The sequence below is a fragment of the Trifolium pratense genome, linkage group LG3 (genome assembly GCF_020283565.1).
Source record: "Trifolium pratense cultivar HEN17-A07 linkage group LG3, ARS_RC_1.1, whole genome shotgun sequence".
Classification (NCBI taxonomy): Eukaryota; Viridiplantae; Streptophyta; class Magnoliopsida; order Fabales; family Fabaceae; genus Trifolium; species Trifolium pratense.
The window spans coordinates 27841498-27868803 of record NC_060061.1 but is presented as its reverse complement, the minus strand read 5'-3'; the positions used below and the strand labels follow the sequence as shown (position 1 = coordinate 27868803).

The 27306-nt window shown below is 34.6% G+C and overlaps 3 protein-coding genes across 8 annotated transcripts; 1 reads left to right on the top strand and 2 right to left on the bottom strand.

Annotated features, from left to right (window-relative positions):
- The first annotated feature begins 10747 nt into the window (after positions 1-10747).
- LOC123916234 (ISWI chromatin-remodeling complex ATPase CHR17-like) lies at positions 10748-12445 on the top strand. Its single transcript, XM_045967647.1, has 5 exons — positions 10748-10873; positions 11267-11445; positions 11574-11792; positions 11883-11978; positions 12070-12445. The coding sequence occupies exons 1-5, from the start codon at positions 10801-10803 to the stop codon at positions 12085-12087; spliced, it is 585 nt and encodes a 194-aa protein (XP_045823603.1). The 5' UTR covers positions 10748-10800; the 3' UTR covers positions 12088-12445.
- Positions 12446-18622: 6177 nt separating this feature from the next.
- Positions 18623-24828, bottom strand: LOC123916233 (ankyrin repeat-containing protein ITN1-like). Of its 6 annotated transcripts, none has more exons than XM_045967641.1 (5): positions 21431-24828; positions 21052-21252; positions 20834-20900; positions 19972-20387; positions 18623-19852 (listed from the first exon to the last, which is right to left on the bottom strand). In XM_045967641.1, exons 4-5 carry the CDS (start codon positions 20341-20343, stop codon positions 18803-18805), a joined length of 1422 nt encoding a protein of 473 aa, XP_045823597.1. In that variant the 5' UTR covers positions 20344-20387; positions 20834-20900; positions 21052-21252; positions 21431-24828; the 3' UTR covers positions 18623-18802. The 6 variants fall into 6 exon arrangements, with proteins under 6 accessions (XP_045823597.1, XP_045823598.1, XP_045823596.1 ...); XM_045967642.1 differs by having other exon boundaries at positions 21563-24828; XM_045967640.1 differs by having other exon boundaries at positions 21401-24827.
- Positions 21497-24737, bottom strand: LOC123916232 (receptor-like protein 46). The gene is given in 4 exon segments (XM_045967639.1): positions 21497-22449; positions 22452-22964; positions 22967-24634; positions 24636-24737. Coding segments are annotated over 4 exon segments (3150 nt in total). The 3' UTR covers positions 21497-21582.
- Positions 24829-27306: the final 2478 nt, after the last annotated feature.

Here is a 27306-nt window from a genome sequence, read left to right as displayed (position 1 = left end):
GATATTCAAACCAGCGCTTTATAAATCAGATTTTCAATTTTTCCGCTGCGTATTTTCGAAAAAGATTTTATAAAGGCAGAGTTAATTAAATAACGGGTTTGGGTGTTACAAAGTGGTATCAGAGCAGGTCGTCTTCGGACTGTGAGGTTGTGTGTCAATCAGAGCCGGTCTGTGCAGTCAGATCGAGTGAGCGTGTGTGCCAGTTGTGTCTGTCTTTTCTTGTTGTGTGTACTTGATGCGATTGATACTTATCATTGTTATAAGTTATCAAGTCAAGTAGTGGTTGAGTATTTTTATGCTTAAGTTTTAAAAATTTGTGTGGTTTGAACTTTGGTTTGTAGATGCTTATTGCTAATAGTTGATGATCCAGCATGATGTAAAACTGCATGTGATGAAGATTTTGTTGAAAATATAAGATTATTTTCTTTTGAGTAAGTGAAAATGAATTTTTCACTAGAGTGAGAAAGGAGTAGGATGTAAGTAGATCCTAATGTGTGTTGTTATATGTTTGTTTATAACATGTGGTAGATTGATTACTAGTACTTAGTGTGGTTCTTTAATTGAACTATGTGAATGTATTCTCATGATGGGAACTTGTTTGAGAACATGCTATGTTTTATACATGTTTGAGTAGATGTTGTAAGTATGCGGACAAACGAAATGTAATGCATGTACTTGACTCGATGTCTTGTGTACATGGATGTTTCATTGTCTTACATATAGTTTAGTTATAAATATATGTATAGACATGTGGTAGTAATTATGTATGCTAGTTGTTACGTAGGTTGTTACGTTAGCATAGACGGGAATAGTGTGTTTATGTATTTTGCAGTGGTGTGTATGTCAAGAGGACTGCACCGGGGTTTTGAGTAGATGCTTAGATATCTTACCTTATGTTTACCCTTTGCATACGACATGCATGTGAATGCTGTCGGTATTAGATTTCTCTTGAGAGGAATATATTTGGAATCGATAGGACGGTTAGGTGCTTACACCGGATGTTCTAGTGGAAGTGTAAAGGTGGGTTTGAGATAAGTGGGGGAGAAGATTTTGTCTCTCCAAGATGTTTCGAACGCGAGAAGTAAGGACGAATAGAGATGTTCTTGAAGTGGATTGTTTAAAATTGAGTAGCATTGTTCGAAGTGGAGTTCTTATTTGGAGAATACTTTGGAGGAAGTATCAGATGATCATTTCGGAGTGAGTCGGAATGAAGTTGTTTAGCCGTAGGGAGAATGTGGCCATTGGGGGACGATGGAGCAGATTGAAATGTTAAGTGAAAACCGTTGCTGGGAAACGGGAAGACGTGTGCGTCAAGGGTAAGAAAACCTAGTGATGATCATACGACGAGTATGCGAATGGTGGGTACCTTGAGGGTTAAGTTAAGTGGGAGATTGATGTCAAGGATGGAAGGTGTGGTTAGGGAACCAAAAACCCGATTACAATAAGTGGGACTGGTGGTGTTTCTAGCGGAACTCGTAGCAAGAATGTTCCATTGTTTGGTTGTCTTTCACTTGATGGTTCATCCTCAAAGAGGAGGAAGAGTGATAAAGATGGAAGCTTTGTTGATGAAAAGTTTTCAGAGGAATCTGATGAGAGTTGTGTTGGAATCAACAAGACGGAGATCATGGTTGTTTGGAAATCAACTTTTGATAGTAGCTGAGATTTAAATACAGAATTACTAGGTGATCAAGAAGAGCCTAGGAAGGATTTGTAAAGGTTGAGTATGTTTGAACCGAGTGGTCATTTCTTGGAAGGATTTGAGAAGCTAAGTGCGAAGTGTTACCTTTGGATGTTTAGGGATAAGAAAGTTAGCCTTTGGAAACGTGTCGAGCACGAGTATTAGAGAGACGTAAGAAAGTGACTTATGTCAAGTAAGAATTTGCGGAAATGACTATCTCACACATAAGTGATTGTTGTGTTTGGAAAATGTGTATTAAGAATTTGGAAGCAATGCTCAAAGTAAGTGTCAAATGATGTTTTGTAGCAATTGGAAAAAGTTAACTATGAAATGGAAAAGTCGGTGGAGATTAGAGATGTCGGACACATCGTATCTATGGGAATAGTATAGTAATACCATGTGGGAAGGAAATAAATGATTATGGATATTTTCGTCGTGAACGGTGGGATGATAGTGAGTCGACGAGTGACTTAAGGTAATATTTTGGATAAGAATATTTCGACAGGAAATGATATCGGGAAGGTCATGTTAAGGAAGTCAGAAATTGGATAAGAGATTATTTGGAAAATAAAACAGTTATGTTGAATGTTCGACGCAATGATTTGGGGAATTGCAAGGAAAAAGAATTTGACGGTTGGATAGTATATTTTTGGCATGTGTTAAGAAATTTGAGAAGTTAGACAGCAGATGAGCGTAGGAGTTGTGCTACCGAATGAATGGTTGGAGTGAGATTCGACGCAGTTGAGAACTTATGGAATTTGGAAAGTTGTGAAGTATGCAACGGAAGGGTCTTTCGGAGTATTTCGAGTGGAGTGGTTTTGTTTTGGAGTAGTGCTGCGAGTACCGTAAGAGGTTAAGTTAAAGTTTTAAGTAGTTTGATGAGAATGGTTTATGCCATCATCACGATTGTTGACTATCTATCGACAAATCAAGGGATTAGCTGTCCTTGATCTATTGTTGATGAGTAGACGAAATTGTGTCGATTGGGATTGACTGATTTTGTCAAACTTGGTTTGGTTTGGAGTTTGTATGTTTTGTTGGTACGAATCCGGAAGAAGTGTGAATTTGAATCGGAGTTTGTGTAAGAGACCGTATCGGTTAAGGTATTATGACTAGAAAACCCGTTGGTTAGAATGCAAGTTGGGAATTAGCAAGTCGGATGAGGGAGTTTATCCGGAGTTGTGTTTTAGTCGGGTAATTTTCGAGGGCGAAAATCTTTTAAGGGGGGTAGAGTTGTAACGACCCAAAATTTAGTATTCGTTATTTAATTATTTTATTACGCGAGGGCGTGATTTATAATTAAATTATTAAGCGGCGAATAATCATTTAGCGAGAACGTAAGTTAATGAGCGAGAAGTTATGTTGTTTGGGCCTTTGGGCGTGGAATAGGCATTGGGCCTAAGCCAAGTGGGCTTTGATCCATGAGAATAGAGAGAGAGCTATAAGTAGCCAAGTCAACCATGAATAGTCTCATAAGTTGCAATCCATGAGAAGTTGAAGAGCTTAGCTAGGGCAAGGAGCTCATGAGGGAGAGGGAGAGCTCGTGGGAGAGAAAGAGAAGAGCAAGCTTGTGGATTCGTCGAGCTAAGGTACGAGAGTTAGATTACATATTCGTGAGTGATTCGGAAGAGGGGAGGATGTCGATTCCTCCATTCCCAAACTCTTTCCACTCTATTTTCTTGTGGGTTTTGTGGGTGATTTTCTTAATGGAAAATGGATTCTTTTGATCCTAACATGTGTAGTGAACTCATGGTAGATGAGGTAAACAACTTTGGGGAGTTGAAAATGGGAATATGTAGATGTTTGATCAATGATTTGCATGTTTATGCAACTTTGCTTATTTTGCAAGAAATTGGCATGATTTTGATTATTTGAGGTATTTGGATGTTTGGAAGGGATGATTAATGTTCCTTGATACCATATATGTTTGGAATGGCTGTTTATATGAATTTATAACATGTTTGGATGAATTTTTGAGTTGATTCAATGTTAAACCGCCTTAGAAAACTCAAGAACAGATATTTCTGGTGTAGTTCGCTACGGATTCGCTACGGATTCGCTCAGCGAATAAGTTCGCTACGGATTCGCTACGGATTCGCTTAGCGAATAAGTTCGCTACGGGTTCGCTATCTGTTCGCCATGTACCTGCAACCCTCTGATGTAGTTCGCTACCTGTTCGCTACAGCGAACGTGTTCGCTACGGGTTCGCTACGTGTTCGCTACGTGTTCGCTACGGGTTCGCTACGGATTCGCTCAGCGAACAGCACTGTGACAGCAACTTTTTGATAATTGTTTTAAGTACAATTAGGCACTTGTAACATGGTTTAAGGGTATCCTTACATGTTTGTTGATACATGTTGATGTTGTTAATGCTTATTGTTAATCGTTATATGATTCGCACGCGTATGCAATGACTTGTAGTTCAAGTGACTATGTTTATGTTTTAGCATTAATTTGCAATGTTAAGGAAATGATGTGTGTTTTATGACATAAGTGTAAATGAAACTTATGTGTATAAAAATGGTTATGCAGATAATTATCATGTGAATAATTATGATTTGAGTGATAGGATATTGTGTTATCCTAATGTGTTAGATGTTGGAATTGTGTTTCCGCATCAGTGAATGAATAGCTTCGAGCTAGATAGCGTCATGTATTTGATGTGTTTAAAAGTAATCATGCATTCATGAATAATTGTGTTATGGGAATCATGTGAATTCCAATAATTGATGAAAATAGATTATGTTTATGAAAAGTGGCCGAAGATGGGATTATGTTATCCGAGATCTGGAGCCCATATCCAAACATGATATAAAACTGTGAGACTCCTCTTTATGAGTGAGATGGTTGATGATAACCGAGATCCGACATGATTTAAAACTGTATTGATGATGATCCTGCATGATCTAAAACTGACACCATCCAGCAACGATGTAAAACTGATGTAGAGTCCGTGCATGACTATAATCTGAACAGTCCGTGCATGACTATAATCTGAACAGTCCGTGCATGACTATAATCTGAACAGTCCGTCATGACTGAAATCTGAACAACGTGGAAATGGTACCACATGCATTAGTCGTGTCTAGGGATGACATGACATTGGATAATTGGCATTAGATGCATTAGGGTAAATGCACATGTATTTGATAATTGTTATGTGACATTATCTGATCGGATTGTAATGTGTTTTCCGTATGTGTTAAGCTTTGGTATTTACTAATTGTTTAATACTGTGATTGTTGCCATGTCTTGGTATATGAGTAGAGTCCGTCATGACTATAAAATGAACAAATGTAGAGTCCGTCATGACTATAAAATGAACAAGTGTAGAGTCCGTCATGACTATAAAATGTACACTTTGGTAGTGTCCGAGAAGACGTGAAACTATATGATTGGTGTGTTTGTAAATGAATGATTAATTGGTAGTCGTATTTGACGATGTATGTGCGTGAGTTAGAAATGTATGATAGCGTGTGAAGTGTGTAGTATACTACTCACACTTATATTTATGTTTATGTTTTCTAACTCTCTGCTTTGTGTTAATTGCTGGACCTTTGGGGGTCCAGGTTGACAGGTAATGTGTTAGCCTCGTCCGAGTGCAATGGTGAAGCTCTGCTCTGATTGAGACACGGGAAAAAGGGGTTTTTATATGTATACGCATGTAGTCCTCTTAGTATACTCTGTTGGTCTTAAGCTTTCATTTGAAAAGTATCCGTTTTGTATAACTAATAACGCATCGTTCGATGCGAGGTTTTGTTTTTAGTTCATTCGAATATTTTACTAGATAAATGTATTAGTATTATCTTTGAATGAAGTTTGTGATATTCAAACCAGCGCTTTATAAATCAGATTTTCAATTTTTCCGCTGCGTATTTTCGAAAAAGATTTTATAAAGGCAGAGTTAATTAAATAACGGGTTTGGGTGTTACAACGTGGATTATATAAAACTCCATGAAGAATTTAATTTCCACGAGACATACATTTCAAACTATCGAAGAGATGACTTAATGAAATGAATAAGTCACTTTGGAAATGAATTTGTTATATGATGACATAAACTCTCGAAGAGTTCTTGAAATCTATTGATTAAAGAAAAGTTTGAAATGAAATATATTTGATATTAACAAATCTAATTTATTGTCACTTGATGTGAACAAAGATCATTTCATGTCTCAAGAAAATGATCACTTACTTGAATTGGTCTTGAAGGACCATATTTTAGTTCAATTGAGAACACTATTGCATTTTGCTAATTATGTATGTGATGGTATCAATAAACTCAAAAATATTGGAGCAAAGTCAAGTATATAATTTGTATCTTAGAGATACAACAATATCATCCGATTATGTGGAAGTTTTAACACTACATTCAGAAAGTTCAGAGTGTGGTTTTGTTGAAGTTTGTGATTCTACACATACAAGAAATTTGAAGAAGATAATACTGCATCAACAGCTAATTCAGAGAAGATTATATTAAAGAAGAAGAATCAAGTCTTTCTACAAAGTCATCATCAAGTAAAGCTTCTTATCAACTGTATTGAAGATTAATTGCTCTTATTCGTCTCATATATAATTGTCTTCATGAGGGGGAGATATAATTGTGTTCTGCACCCTTTTTCCCTTAACCATGGTTTTGTCCCATTGGGTTTTCCTGGTAAGGTTTTTAATGAGGCAGTTCAAACACAAAGGATGTTGTACTCTTTTTCCTTCACTAGAATTTTTTTCCCACCGGGTTTTTTCTAGTAAAGGTTTTAATGAGGCATATCCTCGATGGACATCCAAGGGGGAGTGTTATGAATATTATTAGTGGATGTCCTAGCCCATGTAATTGGCCCAATATGTTTACCTATATATAGATACTATGTATCACTATATTGGAACCCTAATCCTAATGGTGAATAACATACACTATTCTTTCTCTCTTTTCTCTCTTCTTCATCTATACTATTGTTCTTATTTACATTAGTTTATAACAGTTTGGTCAATTTTCATTAGGAAATTGTGGGTCCCACATAGAATTAGGCTTCTTTCATTAGTTGTGTCAATCTTTGCTCTTGTGTTACCATTAGTCCATTATAATAACTTCACACAATTTCTTCTCAAATATATCTCTAATTATTATTGCTTCTAGTAATTAAAGTGGGATGTTACATTCATGGTCTTTTCATTAAAATTAGGTTCCGGTGAGCCTATTATTACAATCGGTCTATACATTCGGAGGTCGATCATCAAAATTCTTATTCTCATTTTTTTTGTTAGTCCAATTAGGTGATATTGGATGGTTGAATTGATAAAATTCGAAATCTTCAGTCGAAATTGGTAGTTTTAGTCAAACATTGTGGCCCTTTCATTAAGACTAGGTTTCCAGTGATACTGTTATTACAATTTGTTTATACATTCGGAGTCCGATAATTCAAATTATTGTTCTCATTTGTTTGTCATTTGATAGGTTCGCAAGTGCACGGAAATATTAGTTATAGTATAAAAGATTGTCGATTTCATTTGAAAAATAATCAATTTTTACTTAAAAAGTTATTTTTAGTAGAAATTTAATTTAAAGGTTCCGCATGCTTTCGCATAACCGGTACCGTATTTTAAACTCAAAGATACGCGCTATAACTCGTTGTGTATCCGAATGTAAGTTTAAAATAGCTTTTACAGTATTAGTAATATTCTAAGAGCTCGTTTGACCTGACTTTTTTTAGCTTTTTATTCTCTTTAAAATGAGAAGTTGGGACAAACACTCTTTCAATAAAGCTCTTAATTATAAAAAATAATTTTCTTTTTCAACGTGGAAAGTTGAATAAAATAAGCTAGCTTGAAACATACCTTTTTAAAAATATTCAGAGCTTTTTTTGTACATACTTATCTTTCTTTTATTTATACACTTCATTGTCAAATTTTTTTTTTAAGTTTTTAAAAATATATTTTACAAGACAATTTTTAGCTTAAAAATAGCTTTGAAGCTAAAAAAACAACGACCACCAAAAAAACTTTAGCTTTTTTCTAGAAAGCTATTATTTTCTTTTTTAGTTTTCAGATAGCTTATAAGACCTAAAAAAGTCAGGTCAAACGGACCATAAATTAAATTTGTGGTTTTTAGACCATAAATTATTTTTTTTTTTTGAAGGAAGACCATAAATTAATTTTAAAAGCTAGCGTTGTCGCTTTATTTTAGGCTTAAATATGAAAACGGTCCCTGCAATTATACATTGTTTTGATTTTAGCCCCAGCAAAAAAAAAATTTTGATTTTAGTCCTTGCAAAATATCCTTGAGGTGGATGTTTTGTTGACATGTCATGTAGTTGATGATTTAGCGGCATAAAAAATCATCAACTACATGACATGTCCGCCATAAATCCACCTCAAGGGCTTGTTTAAAAGTTTTGGTATTTTCAGGAACTAAAATCAAACTTTTATTTTTGCGGGGACTAAAATCAAAACAAGACATAATTAGAGGGATCGTTTTTATATTTTGATCAATAATTCACCAAACTGATACCAAAATGACCGTAATCGAGTTAACTTTCCACAGAATCAAACTCCACTTAATTACTGTTTTAGTGAAATAGGAGGAAAAAATTCTGATTTAGTCAAAATAAGAAGGTAAAACTGCATTTAAGCCAAAATTTTCTTCTTTCCAATTATAAATGATAGTATAACGTTATTTCAACTTTTGCCGTAAAAATCCATCGTTTTAAAATAAGAAATTGTAAAATAAAAAAATTAGACTTAAAAATAATTCCGAACTCGAGAAATCTAATGAAACATAATGTTCGGACTATAAAGTCTATTTTAAGAGGATTCGAGTTAGTGTCGGGCTTGAAAATTAATTTTGTCAAAAGCAAGCTTTATGGTCTTAATGTGGAAGACAACTTTCTTGCAGCAGCTGCCACTTACTTTAATTGTAGTTATGACTCCATTCCTTTCAAATTATTGGGCATTCCGGTGGGAGCAAATTCGAGAAGGCAAGCGACATGAAAACCGATAATTGAGTCTATGAAGAAAAGGCTTTCAAGTTGGATTGGTAGAAATCTTTCGATTGGTGGTAGAGTGACGTTGATTAACTCAGTGTTGTCGAGTCTTCCTTTATACTTTTTCTCTTTTTATAAGGCTGCACGTTGCGTTATTAATCAATTGTTGCGGATACAAAGGAACTTTCTCTGGGGAGGAGGTATGGAGGATAAAAAGCTTTGGTGGGTTAAATGGACACATGTTTGTTTACCAAAAGAGAAGGGTGGACTAGGTGTTAGAAATTTAGAATTGTCCAACTTGTCTCTGTTATGTAAATGAAAGTGGAGGAGCATTAATGAGAAAGAAGCACTTTGGTTTGATCTTCTTCAGTTCAGGTATGGGACTCTGTCTGGTAAGTTACTAAGTCGGGAAAACATGCTCACAGGATCCAAGGATTCTCTATGGTGGAGAGATGTGGTAGGAGTCGGGGGAAAGGTTGAAGACTACTGGTTTCCTACACATGTTAATAGCGTGCTGGGTGACGGTATTTTCATTAGTTTTTGGAAAGAGAAATGGTGTGGATCCGCTCCGTTAAGGAATTTATTTCCTAGTTTATATGAGAAAGAGCTGCACAAAGACCGTGTGGGATCAGATTTAATTCAGACAGACATATCACATTTTAATTGGAATAGAGATTGGTTGACATCTTTATCACAAGGTGAAGTGGCAGAGAAAGCAGAATTAGAGCCGCTGCTGTTCGGTTTGCTGCTCCATTCGGATACAGCAGATCGATGGCATTGAATTCCCGAAAATTCTGGTTTATTCAGTGTAAAATCTGTGTATAATTTTTTGCAATTGCGCCTTGAGCCAAATTTTATAGAACCAGACTTATCGGATGCATTACACACTAGTACAAATATGACATATTACACATCATGTTTACATCTGACGAGCATATGTCAGATGTAAAAGGCTATATGGAGTAGCCTTTTCATCTGGCTTCAATATCCACAGATGTAAAAAATAAATAGACAAGACTTTTTATATCTGACATCAATGTACCAGAAGCATAACTAAACGCGGTGGCAATTTTGTAATTATGGTGAAAATTATCTAAAATATGTATGTATCGGGCCATATTTAGTCACAGATGTAAAAAGTCAGGTTAAATAAAAAAAAAATTTTTGGAACAAGGTAATATAGTGTATCTTCTCTCCCAATTATCAAAAGAAATAAACCCAGCAACACCCACCTCTCACCTTCACGTACGAAGAACCCAGCGCCGTCCTCACCTTCAATTCGCATCCCAAAAAGCAGCAACCCAGAGCCGTCCTCACCTTCGCAAAAACCAGCGCCGTCCTCTCTCTCAACTCACCACGAGCGCCGTCCCCTCTCACGAACCCTAACTCCAAATCGAAGCTTCTCTTTCTTTCTCCGGCCTCTACTCTCATGAATCAAAGCTTGTTTTTCTCTCTCACATCGATTCAGGTACTCTTCTTTCTTTTTTAATCCTTTTTAAATATTTTCCTTTTTTTGATTTCTGTCGTGATTTTCCTTTTTAATTGTTACGTGGTTATGTGGTTTTGATGGGAGATGGGTATGATTATGGTGGAAGTGTGTGGTGAGGAATTTGTTTTCACGCATAGAAGAAGGTCTAATTTGTGTTTTCTGTTGTCTCAGTTTGTTGGTTGCAAAATCTCCCTTTGTTCTGATTTTTTCGTGGTTTATTACTTGGTTTGTTACTTGATTTCTTTGTGATTTCTTTCGTGATTTTACATGGTTTGTGGTTTGTTACTTGGTTTTAGCTCTTAGAATTGTTTCTACTGCAATTGATTTATGTTTTTTTTCATCTACAATTGATTCATTTAAGTGATTGGTTTCCCATCGGGTACGAAACCAATACTTTAGTTGGTGTTACCATGTTTTAACTTAATTTCACAACATAGGTATGGATCGTAGTTGGATGAAAGCTAGTAGATTAAGTGCCGAGTTTGAACGGGGAGTGATTGAATTTATTCGATTTGCTGAAATCAATCTTCCATCTCCCGAAAATAATGATGAAAAAAATCTTCCTCCTAAAAGTAATGAACATTTTCGATGTCCATGTGTTCTTTGTGGAAATAAAAAACTAGAAATTCATAAGGATAAAAAGTATTGCTTCTGAGATGGAAGGAAAGACAGAAGAAGAAGTAGAAAGATATGCAGAAGTTTTCAGAGAGCGATACAAGGAGTTGAATGGTAAGTTGCCATGAACATGAAAATGTGAATATTTTGCAGTAGTAAAACTAATTTGTAGAATCCAGATGAGTATAGATATGTATTTTGAAGGAAGTTTTTGTGTGTGATAAAGTCAGTTTACTCGCTTCTTGGTGTACTATTGTGGTTATGAAATGTGAAGACTATGCAAATTATCCAAAATCCTTGCCCAATCCTAGTAGCTTTAGTTTGCTTGATTGATTGGCCAACAACTCTGATATGTTGAGATGGACTGTGTAGTGTTTATTGAGACAGCTACAATGCATCTACATATTTCCTTTTTTATGTGTGTTGATTTACCAACCAAAACTTGAAATTCACATATCTTAAAAAATATGGGTCTTCTGATTTATGTATTTTGCTTGATTGATGTAGATTATGACAGAATTATAAAAAACATTGAAATAGGTGAGTCAAGAATAGCTCGGAAAGATGAGATCATGAAAGCTATTGGGAAGAAGTTGGACCGCTACAAGAATCCTTGGCTAGAGTTGAAGATACAATATGGACAAAACAAAGGGAAATTATACAATGAAGAATGTGATCGATTCATGGTGTGGATTTTATTTAATTTTCATTTTTAGTCTATTCTTATTGAATTCATTTATCCCCACTTCATTATGTTGTCTGGTTTTTAACAGAAAATTCTTAATATTATTTTATTGTGGCACAAAATTTTCAGATATGCATGACTCACAAACTTGGATATGGGAATTGGGATGAATTGAAGGCGGCATTTCGAATGTCACCCTTGTTTCGTTTTGATTGGTTTGTAAAGTCACGCACAACTCAGGAACTAACAAGGAGATGTGACACCCTCATTCGGCTGGTAGAGAAGGAAAATCAAGAATATGATGAAAGGGAGAGACAAGCTCGTAAAGAAAAGAAACTTGCCACTAAGGTTCTTTTGAATCCCTTTTTTTACCTAATGAATTTCTTGAATCATATTGAAATAAACTGTTTTTAAGTTAAAGTTCTACAAACCTTTCAGAGTTCGACTCCATCAAAGCGCCCCTTGCCAAGACAGGCAGAGAGTCCATCTCTGAAGAAGCGGAAGCAATTAACGATGGATCACTATGTAAGCTCGGTAAGTTTGTTGCCAATGCATCATATATTCCATCATCATGATTACATCCATGTTGCAATTTCACTAATGCAGACTGGTATTATTGTGGCAGGGGAAGAGAAAAAAATAAATGGACGAATGCCCTACATTTCGGTAAATGAGAGGGGTTGTTTGTAGGTTGACTTCTGATTTTAAAGCCTTGGTGACTTTGATATGGCCTAGTAAACATCTCTATTGATCGTAGCGTGGCTTCTGGCTTCCCAAGCTTGGTTCTAGGGGCTTCTACCTAACACCCTAATTTTACCTCTTACACCTTCCTTTCTGCATTCTTATTTTTTTACTCTCCACAGCGCTGCTTTGCCTAATGTAACCTTCGAAAGGTTTATTAAGATTAAGATGAAATTGAATGCCAATTTTTTTGTAAATCTAAACTGTTAGATTGAATGTCCGGTTTATTAACTGCAGCAAGTTTATTTATTAATATTTAACAATTTATGGACCTATCATGACAGTTCAAATCAATTAATAATTATTGGTCTATTTTTTATACAAATCCGATCTATACATTAGTCATACATTTTGCTTGTTTTCTTTCAAAGTAGAGAACCAGCCCTATAGCACCACATCTTTTTGAGTAAGCTCTTATTTAATCCTTTAGTTTTGATTTACTTCACTTGATATTCATTCTTTCATCACCTCATTACAATGTTTTGATTCACCTCATTCTTTCACGTGTACAGCAGGCATTGGCAATTAATAATTATGTGTCCTAAGGACAATGTTATAGTTTGTCTTTGTTCATTACACCGTAAGATACCTGAGGCAGCGAGGAATTTTTTTACATAGTAAGTTATTATTTTAATTAGTTTGCCTTTGGTTTGCCTCTGTTCGTCCACTTACTGCCTATTAAAACTTTGTTGATTTTTAAATTTTTCTAGTGCTTTTAAAGTTCATCAATTGGCAACTTTTGGTAATAGAAAGAAGGCTACATGGACTTTTCCCAAAGTAAGTGTGGTGTAAATTTTAATATTTATTTACGTTCATAACACATGATTGATATTTATTTATGTATTAACTAAATGTCGTTTATATGTAGACAAGGCGACAACCTAACGGTAATGACTGTGGATATTATGTAATGAAGAACATGCTTGACATTGTCACCGCTAGTATTACAAAGAATTGGATGGAGGTATTTTTTTTCTTCTTGATTGTCGCTTTTTTCTGCATATATGGTTTTCTGCAGTTTCTTTCATTCTGCATTAGTCGGGCCGAACGTTAGTGTCTACGACCCATTCTGCATATATAAGTATTTGCCTATTTGCCTGATTAGTACTTATGCATTCTGCATTAGCTGTGTAGTTTCCTAGCTGTGTAGGACTTCCTTCCACAATTAGAAATTCTTGACATTTCTCACAATTGTCTTCTTGGAACACTTCCTTCCCTGTTTCCTAGCTGCATTAGCTGTTGTAGTTTCCTAGCCGTGTTTTGTATTTGGAATTATAATGGCATGATTTTAATCCTAGCCTTCTCACTTCTCATATGCTTCATTCTTGATCATGTATATGTATTGTAGGTGTTCGATGATCCCACGTCATTAACCGAGGAGGAGATGTATGAATTGTGAAACAGCTGGGCTACTTGTTTTCTTGACCTGTACAATCCCGAGGTAGCTAGTTAGTTACAATGGATTCACATTAATTAGGATGTTTTGAATTTTAATGACTTGTATTTTGCTTGAATGTTATAACATTTTGGATTGTTGGTATTTTGCTTGAATTGTAAGACTTGGTATTTTATTTGAATTGTAATGACTTGGTTGAATGTTGAATTGTAATGACTTGGTTGAATGTAATTGTATTTTGGTTGAATGTTGAATTGTAATGCTATTTTGGTTTTTTTTTAATTACAAAATAGAATTTAAAAATATATAAAAAAAAAATGCAGGATTTTGAAATAAAAAATTAAATAAAGTTACTATTTCACATCTGGTGACTTGGTCAGATGTAAAAGGTCCAATTTAATTAAAAAAAAAATTGGTCAGCTGAAACACTAGAACAGAGGTAAAAGGGGATACTTTTACATCTGGCGAATGTCAGATGTAAAAAGCGTAAACTTACTACTTCTTGTACGTCTACCTCTGACTGGGGCCAGATGTAAAATGGGGTTTTGGCCAGATGTAAAAAGTGTTTTCTGTACTAGTGACATAGTCTTTGGAAGAATGATATTCCATCCAAGGTGGGAGTATTTGGATGGCGTTTGCTACTCGACAAATTACCGACTCAAGCGGCTTTAACTTCAAAAGGTATTTTGTCTAATCCACACGATTTACCGTGCGTATTTTGTTATCAGGAAGTCGAGGATTGTTTTCATCTTTTCTTTAATTGTTGCAAAGTCCAAGAATTGTGGAGGAAAGTATTTTTGTGGATGGGTTTTGATTCTAGCTTATAGGAAGGTGGATGGAAACATTTTTTGCTTTTTGGTTCTCTTGTTAAATCAAAGAAGGGCGCGAAGGTCAGACATCTAATTTGGTTAGCAACCACTTGGTGTTTATGGCGTATGAGAAATAATATTTTGTTTAGATGCGAAGTTGCTGATTTTTCTGCTGTGTTGGACCATATCAAATTTATTTATTGGCTTTGGTTTAGCTGTAGAGCGGGGCGCAAAACATGATACTTGTATTTTAATTGGTGTATGGAACCTCTATGTTGTTTACAAAGCATTTGAGACTCTTGTACTCTTTTTGTATTGTAAGGCTCGAGTACTACTTGTACTTTTTTTTTTCAATACAATATTTTGCTTATAAAAAAAAAAAATTGACACATAGGTAAATACTCTGTAGCATGAAAAATAAATAAGCATTAGTGGGGTTCATTGCTTCCTGAAACAATATATCAGGTGAGCTTAAAGTACCAAATGAAAACAAAAAATATATTAACCAAATAACGATTCTATCTTCTTGTTCATATGAGCTACAATAAACATGGTGTTTTCAAACAAACAGAACCTATGCAAATGAAACAAACAGTAAAGTAAAAATTGAAAGAAATTAAAACCTGAAAATTGCAATTAAATTGAATAGAGTAAAATGCTCAATTGAGACTTTGATACTGGTTCAGCAAATCGAATTTGAAATAGCTGCCAGAATAATTCAGCAACATTTGAAGAAACTTAAATAAAAAATCTCTAATTTAATGGTGGATTTGGTTCTTCTTCATCTTTTACTTAATTTAGAGGAATCAATTGTAGAACTGTTTAAACTGGGTTGGGTCTGGTATTTTACAAATTGGATGATGAATTTGGGTCTGGATTTATTGTTGTTGTTCTTGAAAAAGAAGAGAAATATAACTTTTCTGCAAAGTGCAAATGAATTAAGGAAAGAGATTGAGAATCAACCAAGGAAAAAAATATAATTAACCAATTTTCATTTAAAAATTAGTTTTTTCTCTCTTGTGGTCCCCACTGTCCAACAACTGAAGCAACCTGCTATTACAGGTAAAATACAGGGGTGCACCGGTGCACCTAAAAAAAGAGAGGTGCATAATGGGGCTTCCCACACACACACACACATATATATATATATATATATATATATATATATATATATATATATATAGGGTTATGTTAACTTGTGCCCTAAGGGCACATGTTAAGCTACCTAAAAATATAAATATAGCATTTAATGATAGAAAACATTTAATGTTTATAGAATTGAATACACCACAAGTTCAATAAATATTTTCCACATTTATCTCCTTAACATGTGCCCTTAACAAGTTAACATTCTCCTTATACTTTTATGAATGATTTGATTGAAGTTAATAATTATTTTTTGGAATTTGATATTACTTTCCCTGTGAATTATTTTAAGAGTGTGTTTGGATGAGGGAATTTTTTGGGGTAAAGTAATGTTTTGAGGGAATTCAAATGATTTGAGATGAATTTCATTGTTTGGATGAAAATTTGAAGAATTTTCAAAATGATTGAAATTTATGAAGTATTTTGTTCAAGTTTAATTTAGAGAATTTCAAAATGACATTTAAAACTAGGGATGGCAATGGGCGCCCACGGGTGCGAGTTTGAGTGATACCAAACCCATACCCGAAATCAACACCCAAACCCAAATCTGTTCGGGTGGCAAAACCACACCCACGCCCACACCCATTGGGTTCGGGTTTTTTACACCCAAACCCAAACCCACAACACATTTTGTACTACTTTGCAAATTTAAGCAAAACATGGTAAATTTAAGCAAAAACAATGGAATTTAAACATATTGTCAATCACTTAGCAAAAACATAGGTTTAAAATTACAAGGGAATTTAAAATTACAAAATAGTCTTTCAAGAAATTAAATTACAACTAAACCAAAATTAAGTTCCTCCAACTTTCAAGCAAAATTCAAACATAATTTTGGTTTGTGGTTTGTGAAAAACCTAATTTTACTTTTACACTTATATATATATATGTGGGGGTATTTAGGTAATTTTAACATGTTTCGGGTGGGTGTATGGGTTTCGGGTGTGGGTTTGAGTGATACCAAACCCACACCTATATTTTCGGGTGTCACCCAAACCCAAACCCAAACCCAGTCAATTCGGGTTTCGCCCGTTGACTTGGGTTTGGGTTCGGGTGGGTCTCACGGGTTTGAGTTTTTCTGCCATCCCTATTTAAAACCAAATAATTTGAAATTCTTTCTTTTTCATAAACTTTTAAAAATTACTAATTGATCGTAAAACCTAAAATTAGCCGAAAAACTTAAAATCTACGATAAACGCTAAATCGGCCGAAAATCCAAAAATCGGCAGAAAAAACCTAAAATCGGCCAAAAGCCCCAAAAATCGACTATAAACACTAAAAACGGCCGAAAACTCAAAAAATTGGCAGAAAAACCTAAAATCTGCCAAAATTTAAAAAATCGTCAATAAACCCTAAAATCGGCTGAAAATCCAAAAAATAGGCCGAAAAACCAAAAATCGACCGAAAACCCAAAAAATCGGCCGAAAACCTAAAATCTGCCAAAATTGAAAAAATTGACTATAAACCCTAAAATCGGCCGGAAACCCGAAAAATCGGCAAAAAAAACCTAAAATCGGCCAAAATTAAAAAATCGACTATAAACCCTAAAATCGGCCGAAAACCCAAAAAATCGGCCGAAAAACCAAAAATCGACCGAAAACCCAAAAAATCGGCTGAAAACCTAAAATCAGCCAAAATCCAAAAAATCGACTATAAACCCTAAAATCGGCCGGAAACCCGAAAAATCGGCAAAAAAACCTAAAATCGACTATAAATCCTAAAATCGGCCGAAAACCCAAAAAATCGGCCGAAAAACCAAAAATCGACCGAAAACCCAAAATCGGCCAACATCCAAAAAATCGGCCGAAGAATCTAAAATCGTCCCTAAACCCAAAAAACTCAATTTTTTCGGATTATCGGCCGATTTTATGGTTTTCGGCCGATTTTAGGTTTTTCGGCCGATTTTAGGATTTATAGTCGAATTTAGGTTTTCAGCCGATTTATGGTTTTTGACCGATTTTTCGGTTTTTCGGCCAATTTTTGGGTTTAGGATCGATTTTATTAAAATAAATAAAATTAAATGAAGGAAATTCAATTACATTACCCAAACAAAGAATTTTACAATTGATGGAATTTCAACACTTTATCCAAACACTGGAATTTGAAAATCAAGGGAATTCAATTGAATCAATTGAATTGCTTAGTATTTAAAATCCCTTGAATTTCTAGAATCCCTCATCCAAACACACTCTAAGTTTTTAAAATCAAAATATATATAAAGAAACTGTATTAATTTCAAAACTTGATGCACCTTTATTATTGTAATTGTAAGGGTTAAGAAAAAACCAATTTTATTTTTACGACAATTTTTTAGGTTCTTAGTGTGGAGAAATTTGATTACTTCAACTGTGACACAAGTGCACCAATCACTACTTTCACCAATGGAAAGAGCACTTTTAATCTTGACAGATCAGGACCTTTCTATTTCATAAGTGGAACTGATGATCATTGCAACCATGGCCAAAAATTGCTCGTTGAAGTTATGGCGCCGCATTCAATTCCAGCATCTCCACCTACCACCATTGCAGTTCCGCCTGAAGGTTCATCACCGATCATGGCTCCTTCGGATTCACCTTATTCTTCTGATTCCGTGGATCAGGCTACTTCATCTTCCACCATGGTGCTTGCTTCAAGTTTTCTGTCTACTTTGATCACATTTGGAATTGTGATGATGTTAGCACTCTAAAATGTCTTGTTATGGTGTTTAACTAGTTGTTTTTCTTTCATCGATTCTTCTGAAATTTGAGTTGTTTAGGCATTATTACCATTTGAATTTTTTCCCATTTCTACTAGTCTAGTATCATTTGATTTCATTATGGTTTTTGTATTGTATTGAACTACTATTTATGTTCAAATCTTCACTTTCTCTTTTATAACCGTTGGCTTATGGGTTGAATCATTGCATTAGTTCATATATTAGGCGTTCCTACCACGAATTGTTTATACTTAATCATAAACAGCAAATGCATTTGATGACTAGGAAAAGATAAAACTAACTTCCTAAATATTGTTGTCACTGATCTCTTTCCAGTTAAAACAAATTGATAAGATTCGATAAACATCGCGATAAGATATGAAGATAGTGGTTTAGAATTTCCGATGTTACCGTGCTATAACTTTTTCTGCCTGATTCTGCTGTATGAAACAGTTTTAGAAAATATTTTGGAATATACATAGTTAACATTCTTGAAGAAGTGATATTTAATGTACAAATAATTTTCTACACATAGTACATAATATTTTCATCTTAGGAGCCAACAAATGAATCAATATGAATGGTAACCTTGTAGATAAGAGCTTTGAAAATCTGAATTTTCACTTTCCTTATCTGAATCTGCATTTCCATCCCCACTTTCCTTTCTTTTCTTTCTCCACTTAGATTTCCTAAGCCAATGTTCAACAAGCATCACGCTAAGACCAATGAAAATTGTACCTAAAGAGCCACCACCAAGTGCTATTAACACAACAGTTAGCCATTGCATCCCTTGATTATGTGGCAAAATCACCCATGTAGCTGCAACATAACCAGTTGCCATAAACGCAACAGCGACCCACATAACCTTGTGAGCAATGATCAATAGTATTGTTTGTGGTTTTCTTCTAAATGGAATGACACTAACAAGAACAATAACTATAGATAATGAGGTGAAAAGTGCTATGTTATTGCTTATTGCAAATACCTTAAAAGCTGATGTTTTACCAACCATTGATTTGCCTCTCATTGGTCCTTCTTGGTACACACCACCAGGTGGACTAATACCAGCAGCAAAAGTTACAGTTGCAATCAAAACAGCCACTAATACAATAGTGTTTCTTGCATTTAGTATTGCCTCTTTGTGCATCTCATGATAGTTTTTCCTCTTAGTATGGTTCATATTTTCCGTTTTTTCTTTGTTATTATGATGCTTGTGTTTCACTAAATTAGTCGGTGAGAAGTAATATGGATTATAGGTTCCATTCTCAAACCTCTCACTTATTTGAGGCTGAGGTGATCTAGATTCAGTGCTTTTGCTAACCGGTGGAGGACTAATACAATCATAAGAAACCACTTCGCTTAGCACTTCCATTTCATTAGATATATACCTTCGCGACGGAGAACGCCTAGATGGTGGTGAGGGAAAATTGGTCTTGTCTAGTTCAAGTGAAAAGGAGGAAGATTGGAGGCTTCTCTTAGCACCAGCTCGGATGAATGTTGCTTGTAGGTACCTATTTTCTATGCTGTCCATAGCCTGATCAAGAATGTCAAGTGCTGTGATCCCTTCACTATTCCTAATATTGATATCCAGCTTTGTCTTGTTGATCAAGAAATCTGTCATCTACAATGATTATAAAACTGTGATGAAAAATAATCCTTAACTATTGAATAGAATAATATTGAAGGATAATATGTACCAAAATTTGGTTCCAATATTCAAAACTCACATCAATTTCTTACCTTATGGCGACCGCCTGAAACTGCTAGATGTAAGACAGTGTTGCCATATCTATCTTGGCAGTGCAATAAGTTTGTACCATTTGCAACCTGCACCAAGAAAACCAAAGCATCATAGCATCCATATCTCACAGCTAAATGAAATACTGTCTCTTCTTCTCTTGTGGTATAGTGAAACGATGCAGCACTTCCCGATACAAAATCGTTGAGGATTGAGACTTTCCCATTCATCACTGCAAGATGCAATGGTGTATAACCATTGTTGTTGTATTGTAAAGAAAGATTTGAATCGCGTGTTAGTAGTATCCATACAATCTCTCTGTGTCCTTTATTACAAGCATGATGCAATGCAGAATTCCCATTCTCATCGATCATTTGAGTAAGATCTGGCCACTTGTTCAACAACTCTCTAACAACATCTGCATAGATAATCAACAGTTTAGGAGATAACTATAAAATTTCCAATCCATGAACTGTATATTTACCTAACTCGCACAATTGAAACACACAACCTACCAAAAACTGCGAGAGAGAACACATTGCTCACACATTTCAGCAAACACTTGGTGGGCAAAATTGAGTAAACCAGATTGTGCATAAAATTGTATTTGAGAATTCCAACAATGTAAGTTTTAAAGGGTCATTGCATATAAATTTTAGAGTGAAGACTCATTTTGATCCTCACAAATTTTTTACCGGACAATTTAGTCGTTAACAAAAATAAAATCCAAATTTTTTATATAAACAATTCTCCAAATAATATGTAGTTATATGACAAGAAAATTTTAAAATTTTGATTGAATGTTACTATTTAAAATACTATCAAAATTTAAAAAATTAAAACATAATAGCAACATTCACTTACTTCCCCTGAAGCTACGTTCACGAACAATGGATTTTGACTGTTTGGTCTACCCTCCATGACTCAAAGCCTACATATTTAACAGACATAGCAAATGTTTAACCATCCCTATTTCATAAACATATCTATGAAAATCTTTATGAATTTGAGGCGGATTCTAGCGTGAATAGTCGACAAAAAATGAAGGATTTAAGGGAAATAATTAAGCCGGATAAACTTACCTCAAAGAGCCTTCCGTTGTCTTCACTTTGCTCTGCTTCTCGATCGATCCAAACCAGTTGTCTTTGCTCGTTTGATTTGCTACAATGAAAGTATGAATGTTGATTTGCTACAATGGAAGGATTTGAAAATTTGAGGTAAAGAAGGGTTTGTCAACTTGTTTAGCCAATTCAATTTCCTCGTCCACACCAACTTGTTAGATCCTGCGATTTACAGGGAAGGAAGAAGATGGAAGGATTTGTTAGGTGAGAAAGTATTTGTTTTTGTTAATAATAATAATTAAAATATTATATTCTCAATTCTCAATTAATAATTAATAATTACTTAAAAAAAAAAAAAAACAGGAAAAACCTATGATAGCCGGTGAAAATACTCTCTCACCAGTGAGAGATATGTTCCTCACACCCACGCTAGCATCCGCCAGATTTACATTATTGATGATCATGATTTATTTTTCAAATAGTGAAAAATTTATTGATACATTCTTTTATATCACATGAGCAATTAAGCTACCTGCACACAATCATCTCTCACTAATCAACAGGGTTTCCCATGCATGTTTTCTTTAACCTTTCTAACTCTCTACTGCATGTGACTTTTATCTTGTGTACTGTCTCATCAATGCATTTAAAGTAAGCCTTCCTCCAACACTTCTTAAACAACAAAACTCCAACTACAACCCAAAAGCCAGTACCAAAACCAATTGCTACCACAAAGTAAAACCACAATTTCTCAGCCTTGTCCTCTTTTTCATCTTCATCCATATCATTTTCACCAGGATCACACTTATTGGACAATGGCGCACCACAAAGAAATTTGTTGCCAACATAAATAAATGGATCATTAAGTGTTGAAAATTGGTTTCCTTGTGGAATTGGTCCTGAAAGGTTGTTGTAGGACAGGTTTAGTGCACTTAGAAAAGTTAAACTAGACATGGTGTGAGGAATTGAGCTTGAAAGTTGATCATGAGAGAGGTCTAAAGATTCAAGCGACTTCATGTTCCCTATGGTTGTAGGAATTTCACCGGACAAATGATTGTGCGACAGGTTTAGACCTTGTAGAGCCGTAAGAAGAGTTATTCCTTTAGGAATAGATCCACTCAAATTGTTGCTTGATAAATCCACATTGGCCACAAGTTTCAGATTTCTCGTATAATGATCTTCTCTTCCTTTAATGATCTGACTCACATCTTGTTCATACCATTCCATATACCTCAGCCCTCCGGGAGCTAAGGAAACTAATGGTTTGTTTCCTTGAATCATTGCTGTAAGATTCCCAATGCAGGGAGGGATGGAACCTATCAACATGTTGTTGGAAAGGTCCAAGATTTGCAAAGCTGAAAGTTTGCAAAGTTGTAACGGAATGTACCCTTGGAACCTATCTAAGTTTGCAAAGTTGTAATGGAATGTACCCTGAGAATTTGGATTAAGGAGAAAATGTCCCCTATCCATGAAGGTATAGTCCCTGACATTTTGTTCTCACCGATATCTAAGATTAACAATTGCTTTAAATTCCTCAAGAATAACGGAAACTCCCCTCGAAGACTATTGTTATTCAAATGCAACCAAACCAAAGTCGAAAGATTACCAAACGAGCTTGGAATAACTCCGGATAGTTTGTTAGATGATAGGGTCATCTCATTCAATCTTTGAGTTGAACTCCAACAATCAGGAATGTTGCCAACTAAATTGTTGCTTGAAAGGTCAATTTGGTACAAAGAGTTTATTTTGCACAATGAATATGGAATGGAATCATTTATGAGGTTGTTTCCAAGAAGCAAGTGAGTGAGATTGGGAAATGTTTGAGCAATATTTTGAGGAAGTGATCCAGTGATATGGTTATTGGTGAGGTTCACATAGGCTAGTGACTTAGGAAATTTTATCTCAGAAAACATGCCTTCTAAATGGTTGAGATGAGAGACAAGTCTAGATTTTGCAGGTTCTTAAGTTTACCAAAACTTTGAGGAAATTTCCCTTGCAAATTGTTTTTACTAAGATAAAAGGTATGCAGATTTGAAAGTTGACCAATATTCTGTGGGATTGTACCATTCAAAAAGTTTTCTGACACATCAAGGTTTTCTAGGCTAACTAATTGCTCAATACTCATAGGAATTACACCATAAAAACGATTAGAAGAAATAATCAAGGTGTTTAGATTGACAAATTGTCCAATACAATTAGGAAGAGACCCAGTCAAATTATTATTGTTCAGAATTAAATACTGTATATTGACAAGTGATGTTATACTACAAGGAAAATTTCCTATCAAGTGGTTATTAGAAATGTTTAAGAAGCTTAAGTTTGCCAATTTTCCCAGAGAATTTGGAATAGATCCATTCAAGTGATTGTTGGAAAGGATTAAATATTGCAAGTTTAACAATTTTCCAAAAATATGTGGAATAGGACCATGGAAAAAACCTGAATGAAGTCCGAGAATTAACATATTTTGAAGTTGTCCTAACCATTCTGGCAGCTGATCATTGAAATTATTGTTGCTCAAATGAAGTTCCTCTAAACCAAATTCAATGCAGTTAGACTGCAAATTCAAATTGCCGACGAGTGCGCCTCCTTGAATTCTGTTTCCAGACAAATCTAGTGATATAAGATTACACATATTTCCTAGAAATGTTGGTAAAGAGTCCTCAATAGAGTTTACATGATTCAATGATAGATTCAGATACTGAAGACTATGTAACCCACCAAACCACAATGGAACAGATTCAATGTTATTTTGGGAAAGATCAAGCTCTATCAATGAAGTCAAATTTTGAAGAGGGAGTGGAATTGAGCCATTAAGGACATTGTTTCCAAGAAAAAGAGAACCAAGTTTGGCACAATTACTCAACCAAAATGGAACTGAACTGAGACTGTTATTAGTAAGGTCAATAAATTCAACTGAACTACTCATGTGTCTTAAATCATTCAAATCCGAGACATCAAATTTATTATCTGCAAGATTTAGAGACTCGATGCTAGAAAAATTTGTGTAACTAACAATTTGATTATCGCTGCGCATTTTGGTAATTACGCTGCAGTTCATCAAATCTAATTGAAACAAAGAAGGAAGCATGTTAAGTACCATGAATAAATTTTGTACCTTACCAAGAAAAACATCACTCATGTAAAGATTTTGAAGCAATGAAAGTTTTGAAACCCAATAGATATCATCAGAATGTAACCAAGAATTGAAGCTGAGATCAAGAAAGTACAATTTTGTAAGATTTCCTAGATCATTTGGGATCATGCCACTAAAATGAGAATCAGAGATAGAAAGATATTGTAGCTGGTTAATAGAATTGAACCAAGTTGGTATTGGACTTGAATTAAAATTGTTTCCACTAAGGTCCAAATAGGTAAGATATTTGAACTTTGAAAGAGAAGGGTGAATATATTGAGATTCAAGCTTATATTTTGAGAAGGAACAGTTTTGTTGATAATCTTCTCCTTTTTTAGGGTAGCATGGATTCCTAAGATCAATTTTGACAACATGGTTGGTAATGTTGCTGCAACTAATTCCTTTCCATTTGCAACAATCATTTCCTTCCCAAGAGGAAAATCTTAATGATGGATCATTAAAACTTCCTTTTGAGTTCAATAAGTGATTGTTTCTCTTGTTCCAAACAACCAAATGATGAATGGTGAATCAAATGGAAAATGATGAGAAAAACAAAGGTTTGGTATCTTGACATATTTGAGGGGATGAGTGGATAAGTAACTTGGAAAATAATGACATATTTGAGTCCACTAAATAGGCATCAAATTATACAGACCCTATTGATTGATTTATATTTCAATAGTAGTTATAACTTTTAAGTGTTTTTTCAAGAAGACGCGTGGTAATAAGCTTTTGTTGGTCAAAGTCTTCCTTAGAAATCTAAGGACAACTTTTTGCTTAGTGACTTTAGGGTGGGTTTTGTTCACGGCACTCCCACAATTGGTGGAAAGTGATAGCTTCCAGCTAGCTCAGTGGATAAGATCGCTGTGGAGTAAAGAGTAGGGGCGTTCATGGGCCGGATTGGGTTTGACCAAAACTAAAATCCGAATCATATAGGATACTCCGAATTGGGTCGAGGAAAATAATCACCCATTATAATATTGGGTCGGGTTGGGTAAATCCACTAATTCCCGGGTTGGGTAGTGGGTTACCCAAATTATTTTTCTATTTTTTTATATTAAATATTTAAATGTTGAATCATCATATTTTTTTATAAAAATAACTCAACCATTGTATTTTTTTGAAAAATTGTGTAAACTTTTTCACTATAAAAAATAATCACCTATTTTTCGTGTAAACCCACTAATTTACGAGTTAAATAGTTTGCTACCCAAATAATTTTTTTTTTTGCTTTTTTAACAACAAATGACTAAACGATGAATTATAATATATGTTTATGAAAATTATTCAAGCTTTTCATTTTATTTTTTAAATAGTGCGATAAATTATCATATTTGTTTATAAAATTATTCAATCTTTCTATTTTCTTAAAAAATAGTATAACTTATTTTCAATATAAAAATATTTAATGATCAAATGGAAAAAAATTTAGTATTTTCATAAAATATATTTCAAAAAACATAGCAGTAGTGGGTAAGTGGGTTTTTTGGGTTGGGTCCGGTTTTACCGAGAACCCGACTTTTTTTATGGGTTTTTCATTTTTGAAATTCATATCCATCCACTTGCCCGATCCAACCCATTTTTTGGGTTGGATTGAGTGAGTTTGACCGGGTCAACCAGATTTGCCCAATCCATGTACACCCCTAGTAAAGAGTTTCCACTTCTGACCCGTTTCGGTAAGTCATTACAAAAACTACTTCTACTCCGACGACCAAAAATGAGTCGAGTCAAATCAAACTCGCATTAACTTTAACTTGATAAAAATAGTTTCAACTCAAAATTCGACTTGTGTTTGATACATTGTTTTTTTAAACTTGAGTTTGATTCATTTAAAATTTAAGAACAGTTCTTCTCAATTTTGAATAAAAATTAATCAATTTATTTTAGAGTTAAATAAACTTTTGATCCATATAAATATTTCAAATTTTATTTTTATTTCTTATAAAAAAATTCAGCAACTTTTAATCGCTTAAATATTTTTTTGTCACAAGTTTTGGTTTCTACTTTTAATCAATTCTTGTGTATTTTCATATTTTTGAATGATTTTTTATATTCATGTTTATAATAATATTATAAGAACATTTCCCACAAAAATTTAGAATTTTTTAACATAAAATGAATTATTTATGAATTTTTATGCAAAAACTGAAAAATTCATATTTAATTTATCCATTGTTAAAAAAGAAATTAACTTTTGCAAGATAAATTCGTAAAATGTACTAGTACTAAACATGACTACAGAAGAAAAAAATTTTAAATTTTAAATGATATACACAAGTTAAATGAAATGCACGAACCAAAAATCATAACAAAAAATTTTTTTTTTTTTTTTGAACCAAACAAACTTACTGCATTTCATTAATTATCAAAAGTTCAATACATGAAGGAATAATCTCAAATCTATGGAAACTAGTCCAGGAATTGGCCGCCCTAGCTAAATTGTGAGCAACCGAATTCACTTGTCTCCTAATAAACTTAACTTCAAAGTTTACACATGATAACATAACAAGAATAATTTCATTAACGATTGAGAGAAACTCTGAATTGCCTCGCCGTTTGGTACGAATAGCATCAACCAACACTTGAGAGTCACTTTCAAACTGGACGCTTTCAAAACCTCTACTCTTAGCTTCATTCATAGCTTGCAAAAGTGCCCATGCTTCACCCTCCTCTGTTGATGAAGTCAGTTGCTGCCATTGCGTAATTCCAGCCATAAACTCACCAGAATTATTACGAAAACAAGCACTCATCGCGGTCCTACCTGCACTGACAAAAAATGCTGCATCTACATTGCATTTTAACCAACCTATCCGAGGCTTTTCCCACCGACTGGTGCTGACAGGCGGATCAACCTGATCATCGTTACTTCGCAACTTATGGACGGCAATCCACTCGTTCCACTGATCAAACGCAGCCCGACCAATTTGGATTGGGCTTCTAAGATTATCGTTCCAAATTTTATCATTCCGGTTCTGCCATATACTCCATAACAGCATAGCCACTCTACCTATAGTAGCGTAATCCTCATTCCGACACACGGCAAACACTCTATCTACCGCACTACCTTGCTGACAAGCTGCGGAACCCAAGACAGATGACAGTCCAGCTGCTTGCCAACTGGTTTGAGCAGAAGCGCAGGTGAA